At 39.7% G+C, this 12,171-nt stretch overlaps 1 protein-coding gene across 3 annotated transcripts in view; it reads left to right on the forward strand.

Moving 5' to 3' along the window:
- LOC111864440 (neural-cadherin) overlaps positions 1–12,171 on the forward strand; it is a 447,734-nt gene that overhangs the window by 389,803 nt on the left and 45,760 nt on the right. For all 3 annotated transcript variants that reach the window (XM_023851677.2, XM_023851678.2, XM_023851676.2), the window contains exons 6-8: positions 8,257–8,443; positions 10,055–10,288; positions 11,067–11,239. In XM_023851677.2, the coding sequence (XP_023707445.1) occupies positions 8,257–8,443; positions 10,055–10,288; positions 11,067–11,239 (594 nt within the window). The remainder of the gene's footprint in view (positions 1–8,256; positions 8,444–10,054; positions 10,289–11,066; positions 11,240–12,171) is intronic.

Below are 12,171 nucleotides of genomic sequence, written 5' to 3' on the forward strand. Positions count from 1 at the left end.
GAAAAAGGAGAGTCTAACTTTAGAGCACATGCTTCCAGATCCTGGTCTTTGCAATAATCTTCTAAATTTATTTTAGTAAATTTTAGGTTTTTGTGTACAAAAATACTCACTCCTCCTTTCTCCAGTGTTTTCCTACAGTATCTAGCACCTAAATTATAATTTTCTAAGTGAAGATGTTCTAATTCCAGCTGTTTCATGTGATGTTCAGTAAGGCACAGTATGTGTGGAAGATTTGAATTCATGGAGCTTATTAGTTCATTTGTTTTGTTTCTCAATCCTCTTATATTCTGATGGAATATTCTTAGTACTTTATTATTCACTGAATTTAGTAGACTGCAATTACCTTTTCCGATTTCTATTGGTTCACTAACATTATTGTCTGAAAGATTAGTTTCTTTTGCAATTTCTTTTACTTTTTATCTGCTTGGGTCCTGTAAATGGCCCGTTTCCTAAGAAGTTCCCATCAAAATTCTGTATCAGTCCTTTGTGACCTCTATTCTGGTCACATCCTCGGCCTTTATAACATTATAACATCCATGCTGTACACTAGATAGACAACAGGCTTACCAACAATACATATGGCATAGAAGGATGAACTACATTGACTTCATTTAGAAAGATTATAAATATGCAAACAACAATCACAGTAGGGCAGAAGTACAGCAGTTCCCCCCAAATTTCAATGCACATGATGATGGTCAAGTAGACTGAAACATATAGTGCAGTGATGAATTTTGAAAAGATTAATTTTAAATCTGACATTGTTGCATGGCAGACGGTAAACAAAACCAAAAATAAATTCAATAAAGACCGTCTTTTATTTGTTTGCTTTTGCTGTTGTCAATCATTTTTGTAATTCCAATCGCAGAAGGGCATGTTTGATTCTTTAATATGAGAATTTGGATATGTTCTAGTAACACCCTTCTTTTTTAATTATCTAGAAGGTTACAATATATTTTGGGGGTAAAATATGTGCTGTATTTTCCTCTACAACATCTGTTCAAGCAGTTTTTCTCTGTGATAAATGTTTAATGTTATGCTTGGGATACGCATAGAACACAGGTTTTCATGTGCAGTGGTCGTTAAGCTTGTTTGATGTAAATGACAGTTATGAATGAATGAATGTATAAGAGGTGGGCCTTTTTGGCCCTTGCACCATGACCACAGTGATCTATAATAAATGTCAGTTATTAACATGATCCAATATTTTTTGTAGAATTCACCGTTATCACATTTCATGAAAATCCATTCAGCAGTTCTCGGGTTGTTCAGTGCAACATGTCCGCACCAATCTGGGTTCATCCTGCCTTCAGCAAATTTATATTAGGGTTGTACCCTCGGAGGTAAACGACCTTAACGTAAAGCTATCTAATGCCTGCTAAAACCTGGGTCGGTATTTACTTTTATCGCCCCCCCCCCGCCTCACACACCCTATTCTTCTTCATACCATGGTTCTTAAGACACACTGCATACTTTATCTTTGTGCTTACCTCCAAGAAAATACACCCAATTTATATTACAAGGATCAGTCAGGTAAGCTTTACAGGAGACACGTAGTTTGAAACTGGAAGGTATTGTCGGATGTATAACGCGACAAATAACTTCACGCTGTATTGGATATAGCGAATTTATTCCACTCGCCCTTACAATCACACAATTTACAATCTCCCAATTACTGCCATCGGCAGTATCACAAATACTAGACTGCAATTAACTGGTTATTCTTTCTCTAGTAACTGGCTCAATACTCACTACTCACTACTCGCTCACTAGTAACTGGCTCACTACTCACTACTCACTCACTAGTAACTGGCTCACTACTCACTCACTAGTAACTGGCTCACTACTCACTACTCACTCATTAGTAACTGGCTCAATACTCAATAATCACCCAACTCGGTGATCGCTACATTGAAACTCATTTCCTGAATAGTGTTCGCTGCTACTTATTGAGCCTCGGTACGGACAACACAGAAAACACTTACGTAATAGGTACCCCTGTTTAGTACCGTCGTGTTTAGCGATTTCCTAGCAACAGTCGTTGCACGGCTCGCTTGTTGGGGTGGGACTAAGTCCCTTGAACTGCGGCCACTTCTGGCCTATTGTACCAGCCCCAGATGATAGGTGAGGGTGATTGTGGAGCAATTGGTGGAATGAAGATTGGCAGGGGAAACCGAAGTACTCGGAGAAAACCTGCCCCAGCGCCACTTTGTCCACCACTAAACCCACTTGACCAGACTCGGGATCGAACCCGGGCCGCCGCGATGGGAAGTCTGCGACTAACCGCTTGAGCTATGGCGCGGCCTTCACATGCTGTAAGTCCCATCTCTGAAGAACAGGCCCTCCAGCTAGACTTTCGAGAGAGCCTGCAGTATCATGCGCAGCTAAGAATGGCTTATGTTGGTTATGGCAGTCACGCAGTATTGTAAATTTGTGTGTGAACATGTCTGTATGTAAATGTTAGTTAATTGATTGTGTTATGAAATACATGACATAACTAAACCAGCAAATTAGTAACATTTTAACGTGTCATAGATTACAAGAGAAGCATAAATAAAGTAATAACAGTAACAAGGAATTCAGGGTTGAACCCGTAAAATCTGCTCTCCTTTTCCATCAACATCTGCAGATCTTGTGTTGTTGATGTCGTATTGAGTTAATTTAAGTTAATGATCGAAAATTACCGTATTTACGCATGTATAGGCCTCACATTTTTTGCCAAAAATTCAAGAGGAAAACTGGGGTGCGGCTTATATTCGAAATATTCGAAATCACACTTCATTTAAAAAAAATTATATTCATAATTAGTAATACAGGGTGTTCTACTCCTGCAGTAATATTCCAAGAAAATTATTTTTTCTATAATTTCTGTCTGAAAATTGTGCTGCGGCCTATACATGCGTAAATACGGTAAATTCAGTTCAGCCCACGTGCTAGCGTGCTGCACTCATGCATGGGTGGTCATGAGATTGAATTCTGATCGAGTAAAATGTTTATTGCTTGCATTTGCCGTTGTGTTAACATTATTACTACTACGACTACTATATCATCATCGTCATCATCATCAGAGCAACTGCTCCTTTCATTAATCATCCTGTCATCGACGCCAAATAATCTCGGTACTAACAGCATCGTTAAATAAACTTTTAGGTTGCCTGAGTAAGATTTTTTTGTCGAACATAACCCGCCATGTTTCGAATGCTTCAGAATGTTGACTTATAAGCTTATCTCATATTTCGTGTTTAAGTGTATAATTGAGGAGCTATTTCAAGGAAATAGTGGCTCCGGTCTAGAAAACCGAGATTAATGGCCATGGGTGTCCGTTGAGCTGACCACACGACACCATGTATCCGCTAAAGTTGGCTCTAACTACGCCGACCAGCGGCGGTCACTCGGTCGGTATAGTTCGCTTACGGACTACAGGCCACGGAGTTTATTTTTGTTTGTTTATTTATTTGTGTTTACGGGCCGTGTTCATATTAATTTCACATACCTACGTCCGATAGTTATTTAGCTCTTACCATCAAACCGAAGGTGATATACACAGTGCCTTTCACGAACGCCCGAATGGGGCAACTCTTGACTTTTAGCAGACTATGCTGTCGGATGCAGACAAATAGGGAACTGTGGGTAGCTGAGCGCCCTTCATGCAGTGCACGGAGGAGAAAGAGACCGCAGTGTCTGTTACTGTTATCATTGTTGGCACAACTACAGCTACAAATGACTCGCAAAACCTATTAGTCTTTCTTGTGTTTCTGCTCCTGTAAGGCGTTTAGGTATTCGTTTCGTGCCTTCATTCACAATGCTGAAGTGAAACTGTGAAATGTACACTTGAGCATCCGGTTTTTCTGTACGATACATACATAGTGGAAAAAATACCATATAAATCGTGTAAAAGAAGGTTTCGCCGCAAAGTATCGTGGTTTTCGAAGCCCAGCTTCATCAGAGATTTTCTGAATGGTGAAAAGGACGCTCTTAGCAGGGTCGTTTTAGGCAGAAAATACACTTAACAGAATGTTGTGCTGATAGAGTAAAAGCCTGATGAGATTGGAGCCATATTGGGGCATTCGCATCGCAAACTCTAGCCACGATTATCTCGAACAGGCACAGGTTTCGACCACAACAGCGTGGAGAGCGACTAAAATGCTGTGTTCACAGTCTCATAGAATTACACAGGTTCGAATAATTGAGGATGACGTTTACTAGAATAGAACGCTTTTTTTTTAACTCGTTTTGTCAGCAGTACATGACGATCTCCTTGGCCCCAAGCTTACATTTTTACTGACGAAGCTGGGTCCCATCTGAGTGGATGTGTGAGCGTTCAGAACAATAAGCATTGGATCAGCATTAATCCAGATAGACAGTTGAAGTACTCCATTAATGTTTTAGTAAGTCGCAGACTGTGGCCCGCTGTGTCTCCAGACGTAAATCTCTGTGATGTTTGTTAGTGAGGAAAGCTAAAAGCAAAGTGTATTCAAATAATCCTCACACAGTGGATAAACTGTGTGAAACAACTGCATCTGTCGAGATCAGTGAACTGAAACTAGTGGTAAACAGTCTTTTCAAGGGGCTTGAGTTATGTTTAAGAACAGACGGGAGGCATTTTGAGGACCTACAATGATGGTGAGTTCTTCTTAACAGTTTATTTTGCTTAGAGAAATGTATGCCTGTGTTTACAATGCGCAGCATATTAGCCGCCAATCTTGTTTTCTCGGGGGTGAAGCCAAAGTTCCGGCCAACAAGACGACGGTAAGAGAGTCAGGCGATTTGGTTCTTTGAGAAACTCACAACAGTCAGTGCTGAAGCACGACTTTACCTCTATGCGCTATCACTGCGTCGTGTTCCGCCAAATCTAATAAGTCAGCAATGGTGATAAGATGAACCTGGACGCTCCCTTATGGTATCCATCTGCGATCCGTGCCAGATTTTCTTTGTGTTAGACGTTGGCTGGGGTGAGGGGAGAAGGGAGACCAACATTTAGCGCCTCAGTGTGTGAAAAGTATTTTGATGACTTTTAAGTTCGTTTTTGTTTAGTGTGGCGTAAAAAGGACTTCTCAAATATTGCGTATGTACAAAGTTATGGCGTCGCTGCCAAGGCAACATGACGGCAAAATGGGGATATGCTTCAGGACAAGGGGAAGCAGTAGCGAAAAACAGACAGGTACAATGTGAAACAGGCAAAATGGACGAAATCACAGTGTTTTAATTTGCTTCTACAGAAACACCGTTGGAGTGTGGTGAACTGTGGCAAAACATTAAAAATCCACAAAATCAAACACGCGTATCGAACACCGCAGACTTTTGTATATTTACTGAAGGAAGTGTTCAGACTAGTATCCGGCTTGTTGCTCAAACGTGTGAATACGGCGCCAGGTGCTAGAGCCACGCTCGCAGCGGAGATATTGCCCTGGTTTGCATCAGTGCTGCAACGTCCTTTCTGTACGAGTACATTAAAACAGTGATTTTGTTTGCTATTCCTGTTTCATAATTTGCCTTTCTCTCTTTGATGGCGGCCTTCCCCCACCCAGAAACATGTCACCTTAGCAACATCGCCATAACTTTTTGCTATTGGTATAGTATAAAGAATGTAGCACCGTGGGAAAAATAAAAATCCAACATTTGACAGTGGAAATACCTGCTTCTCCACAGCGTTTCCCTCTATACATGTTTCTATGTTTTGTCTAATTGCTGAAGTGTCTTATGTTCTTTGACTTACGGGAAACTGTATATCGTTGACTTTTGCCGAGGTTACTTTACACTAGACAACAGCAGGGCTTATTTTAGCCAACTGTCTTCTCAGAACTTTACAGGTTCTGATTGTGATTTCACACAGTGCCCGTTCAGGATTAACAACGATAATTGCATTAACTTAGGTATTATTTTAGGAGGTCACAGCTCCAGGTGGGAACTGCCAAAATTTTCCGCCGAATTTTCAGCGGGTTTTGCGTTAATGATGTCTCATCATAATACATGGTGTAAAGTTTTCGTACAATGCCAGTAGCATCTCTCTACAGTATCAGGCTTGTAGCATACTTTGCAGATTTTATCATTTTTGCCGTTATTATCTCTGTTATTACATATATGTCTTTGAAAGCGCGTTCAAAATGGAAATCTAAGAATACATTAGTTAGTTTTTAGTTATCTTAGAGAGGGTGGGTTTCCCCATGCAGCGCGGCCAGTTTGATCTATTGTGCTTCCCTCTATGATATTCTACCAGTCTCTATACCCTACCGATAAATGGTGCGTACCATCAGTCCCGCCGAGCAAGCGAGTTCGGCCACTTGCTTAGCGGTATCTGCAATGCTTCCCTCATCTATCAGAGGCCTTAGAGACTATTGTTGGGCGGGAAAGGTCCTGAAATTTGGCTCAGTGACCCCCTTTGGGGATATGAGGTTCTTTTACGTGCCGTAAAGTTACGACACGGGACACACAGCTTAAAGTCCCTCCCGGAGGACTTGTTCCATGAATTTTTCCGCCCTTAAAAATTCGACGACCTCCGCCGGGTATTTGAACCGGCGTACCACGAGTCATGAGGTGGGAACGTTACCTCTAGACTACGGAGACCGCTAAGAATGCATTAACTCGCATGGTGAACAAAATTTAGTACGTGTACATTTTAGAGTTCTGTTTTGTAGGCAGTTGTTACAGTATCTCATGAGTAATCCCCGCGGTATTTTAGCAGTAGGTGTTCAGTAATTTGCTGAAGTTGATTAGGTTCGATTGATTCTTAATATAATTGTGTTATCCGATAGACAGGTGTTGCAAAAAGAACGGATTGTACCCAGTGGGGTGAGTGTGGTGTGAAGACTGAAATCGTGCCTCTAAGGAATGCGGAATGAATTTATCGCCCCAAATGTCATAGTCGTCGTCGGTAACGTAGCAATGAAAATACATTGTTATTCTATTCCAGTGGTGTATCGATAAATCGAAGTGCTTTTCCATTGGGTAAGGGACGCCGTCACGACTAGTACTACACTGCTACATTGCAACCAGCCACCACAAAATTTTATTTTATTTTTCTACACGTGGAATTTACTTTCTTCCAAACATATTGTGGTGTTTTGGTTCTATGTAGGAACTGCTGAGGCACAGAGGCCTCGGGACACGCGCGAAACTTCACGGAAAAATTGGTGTTTGTAATTCCTTGTTTCTGTATCATAAATGCAAATTAATATCTGTATATAAGATTTGAGGCTTTCACGGCGGTGACTATGAAGAAAGCAGTCTTCTGGGATTTGGCACCGTGTATATGTGGTGTTAACCGACGTTTCGGAGGAACGTATCGCCTCCATCTTCAGAGTAGAAGAAAAAATATATAAGAAATCTGCAAGCGAAGAGACCATGAGAACCGGTAAAGGCAGACTGTGCACAGACTGTACCCTGAAGATGGAGGCGATACGTTTCTCCTAAACGTCGGTTAACACCACATATACACGGTGCCAAATCCCAGAAGACTGCTTTCTTAATATCTGTATAATTGCATCATTATTTCCTCTTCACGATCAGCAGTCTTTCCGGGAGAGGGGGGCCCAATTTTGAGAAGTCTGTAATTTATAATGGTCACCACATGAATCTAAGGAACAAACGACTGTAGTCTTAGAAATAAAAGTGCCGGGGGTCATCTGGCATACAATTTCTGGGTGAAAGAAATGGGAATTAATCGTGAGATGAAGTCACTTTTATTGTTATTTTGCGATAATAACATAGTAATATATTTTTCGGTATGATGGAAGTGTGTTATGAAAAATGCTTTATTAGTGGGAACACTGAAGTCTAGTAGCTTCATAAAAGTAAGAAGTTATTTGCTCTCATGGGTGGAGGAACATCCCAGATCAAAGATGGGCGTGGCAATGTGTCTAATTACTGAAACATTTGCACGAAGTGTACACTCCAATACACAGGCGACAAATGCCATCTCACCATCCACCTACAGGGAGGTTTTTTTTCTTTCAGATTTCTTTGCTAAAATTGTATATATATTTATCATATCACCTTGTTTGCTACATTCCCTGTCCGTTTCATCCTCCACAACTTGATCATCATAATATTTAATGAAAAGTATAAAATTATGAATATCTAAATTGAATGACCTTTAAACTCTCTTTGTGGCTACTGTGATACGGAAGTATCACATCTCTTTATTTCTGGCCAGAATTTGTTTAATTCTGCTCAGAAAGTGTTTTTAGCAGATAGCCTTGTATGGCTTGTATTATGGCAGTTTCATGATAATTCATAGTTGTTTGTTTGTGTATACAGCCTCTGGACCGAGATCAACCCCTTGGCCGACCGCAGTGGAGGTTCACAGTATTTGCTCAGGACGAGGGAGGAGAAGGGCTTGTTGGCTATGCAGATGTTCAAGTCAACCTCAAAGACATCAATGACAATGCACCAATTTTCCCTCAAGGAATTTATTTTGGAAACGTTACAGAAAATGGCACTGCAGGTATTATGCATATGGTGTTTTTTTTCCCCCTCTGGCGGTACAGCCCCAGTTTGGGCCTTTGTCTACCTCCATGAAACACTCCATTTCACTTTGTTTTACTAGATTTTAGACATTTGGTTGGACTCCTTGGGCAGGTGATCAGTGATCATAAGGCCTCTACCTGTAGACAAATATAGAACAACGAATGTACACACATGCGCGTGCACTCACACACACACACACAAACACTGAACAACTATGCCGTGATTGGGATTCGAGCCCACAATACCGGCTTCCGAGCGAGCGAAGACAGTGCACACTGTAGACCGCTCGGCTACCATGACTGGCCATTATGCATATGTAATTGTTCGAAAATTCATAAAACAATGATTAATTTCATATTCGTTTGAAGGCAGTAATATGAGATACAGTGACCTGAGACAATACATTCATATAAGTTTATGAATAAGAGTAAAGGAAAATGAGCATGTAGTAAACATGTGTATGCATTTCTTCATTGTCGTCATCATCTCCTCCTCCTACTCCTGCAGTATTAGGCCTATTGAGACCTGTTGTGGATATTATAAGATAGAATCCTTCAACCATTTCAGAGATCTTCACAGATTTCTTTTTCTTTTTGGTATTTCTGGTTTCTTTTTATGTAATTAATCAAAAAGGTAAAGCTATCCCTGTAACAGACCATGAAGACCAATAGGGTTGTGAGATGTAGAGGCTGTCACGTTTTCTAGACAGTCAGTTCACAGATGGCAGTGATACATCAGCCTTACGCACCCGCTACCCTTCACCCCCAGGAAGATTCCTGGTACTCATTTCTGTTAAAGGCTGAGTTGAGCCCAGTGCCATTGGCTGGGAGGATTAGGACAATTGAAAAATCTAATGACCTCATTTGGAATCGAACCCACCACCTTCTGGCTTGTAGTATGGCATATAATGAATCTTAGAAGGAAATATTAATCATAACATCTTCCTTTATGGAATCCAGTTTGTTCTTTCAAATTTTATCAGTACTGTATTTTATTACATTTTTTTAATAAATGTGGTATAGAGTTTATAACCAGCGTCTAATAACATAATACCGCTGTAATTTTCCTGGCCTTTTAATATCCACTTTTTTATATACTGATATCAGTTATCAAGTAATATTCAAATTCATTCCTAATTAACAGATGGAAGAACCTCTTTTTGATGTAATGTTAATGATTCATAAATCTCTGAAGTCTAACATTAACAATGTTTGTACTAGTAAATGTGGATGTAATAATTATTATAATGAGTTTTAATGTTAGTTGTAATTATCAAGTATCAATTAATTTGAAATAAACTGCAAGTTAAACAAAACATACAGAATGCTTGGAAGTTGTAATGGATGGTAGTGGAATGAGAAATGATTAATGCCCTGATCCACAGAATTTTGCATTGAGATACTAAAAGAGAGTATGACAGTGATTCATTCTTCCGACCACAGGCTATTTCTTGTTGAGTGTCACCATCTTCAGTATCGATGTCTGTTAGCAACTTTAATATTTCGTTAATTTGACATCATCAGAAAATAACCTGTCACACAGATCATATTGTGCCCACATCATACATGTGTTAATGGTTTTGTTCCAGGAATGGTGGTCATGACCATGACAGCAGTGGACTATGATGACCCCAGTGAGGGTACCAATGCCAGACTCATTTACTCCATAGAAAAGAATGTCATAGAAGAAGAAACAGGCTCTCCAATCTTTGAGATTGAATCAGAAACTGGAGTGATTAAGACTGCAGTATGCTGCTTGGACCGAGAAAGAACACCTGATTATTCCATACAAGTAGTAGCTATGGATGGAGGAGGACTCAAAGGTAAGACTTAATCATTTACATTTTTATGAACTTTATTAAAGATGCCTGTAGAAGATGAAGCTAATATACAAGTAGTTACAAACATTAATTCTTTTCTATAATAAAAGTAAGTAAAGGCTGTAAAGTAACAGGCCATGGATGCACATAGGGTTGTGAGATGTTGAGGTTCCCACATTTTCTAGACAAGCAGCTCATTGATGGCGGTAAGGTTGTCAGCCTTACACTCCAGCCGCCCTTTACCCCCAAGAACATTCCAAGATTATTCCTGGTACTCATTTCTGTTAGAGGCTGAATGGGCCCCAGGGCCATAGTGCGGCTGGAAGGATTAGATAAATTAAAAAATCCAATGACCTCATCGGGATTCGATCCCGCGATCTTCTGGCTTGTAGCATAGTGCCTCAACCAACTGTGCTACCGCGTGCCCCTCTTTTGTATAATGCCAGTTGCAAAAGTAGACAGTTGTGTAATTGCTTTACTTTATTAAGAATTATGCTCTTAAAACTGGAATGGATGTAGCATTATTTTTATGATTATGGAACATGTGAATAATACACGTATTACATGTGACATAGTGGAATTTGTGGTGGACATGTCATAATGAATAAGTGATATCATTATTTTTGTTCAATCTATTTCAGCAATAGCCCATGATGTGAACAGGTATTTTAGCTGGTTCTGCATATAAATGACCATCTGTAGTGAAAGACTACTCTGGAAGAATTTTTCAAATACTGTACCTGACTGTCATAAAGCTCTGATAACCTCAATTTGTTTCTAGGTACTGGAACGGCATCAATACGGGTGAAGGATATAAATGACATGCCTCCGCAGTTCACAAAAGATGAATGGTTCACAGAGGTTGATGAAACAGATGGAACAAACCTACCAGAAACACCAATCCTTACTGTCACAGTTCATGATGAGGATGAAACTAACAAGTTCCAGTACAAGGTACAAAATATATGTTCTGGGCTTGTACCAGTTTAGATTGCTATAGTTAGAACTGAACATCGGAATCATGAAGGAAATGTTCATTCATATTTGTATATTGTATGTGTATAGACCTTCAATTATCTGTGCGCAGAATATCCACTTTGAAGATTAACCATTGGACTTTTAGAATCCATTGGTTACTGATTATAACTTCCCATAATGATTGTAATGATATGTATCAGTGATGCTTTACAATGATTTGCACCAAATTATACTTCTTCTCACGCTATTGCAACTTTCTGTTCTACTGTTTTATTGCATTTGTACCTCCCTTCTACCCCTGAACAGAGGTTGCTTTCAGCTATTAGAAAAATATTTGTCTGACTCTTTAGTGACAAGTAGCACAACCAGTAGGTAATTTTTAAAGTGATTTTCAGGGTCACTGCAGCGTGGTCCCAGAACAGTATGGCTTTAGGAAGGGTGTATCCACTGAAGATGCAGCATTCAAGCTAACAGACAATGTTTTAAAATCAATTGACCAAAAAAGGCATGTAGGAGGAATTTTCTGTGATCTGGCAAAGGCTTTTGACTGTGTAAATCATGAAATTTTGTTAAGTAAGCTGCAATTTTATGGCATTCGAGGAACAGTGTTAAAATGGTTCAAATCCTATCTAACAAATAGAAAACAAAAGGTTGAGATAAAATCACCCAAATATACTCAAAATTTTTTCTCAAACTGGAGAACAGTAAAGCATGGAGTTCCCCAAGGATCTGTCCTGGGACCCTTGCTTTTCATAATATATATAAATGACCTTCCACCAACAATAAATTTTTCATCAGAACCCATAATATTTGCTGATGATACAAGTGTTATAATCTCTAGTAAAATGTTTGATGATTTCTGTGCAATATCAAACAGAGTACTCTCCCACATGAATAAATGGTTCAAT

Source organism: Cryptotermes secundus, unplaced genomic scaffold, assembly GCF_002891405.2.
Source record: "Cryptotermes secundus unplaced genomic scaffold, Csec_1.0 scaffold621, whole genome shotgun sequence".
NCBI lineage: Eukaryota > Metazoa > Arthropoda > Insecta > Blattodea > Kalotermitidae > Cryptotermes > Cryptotermes secundus.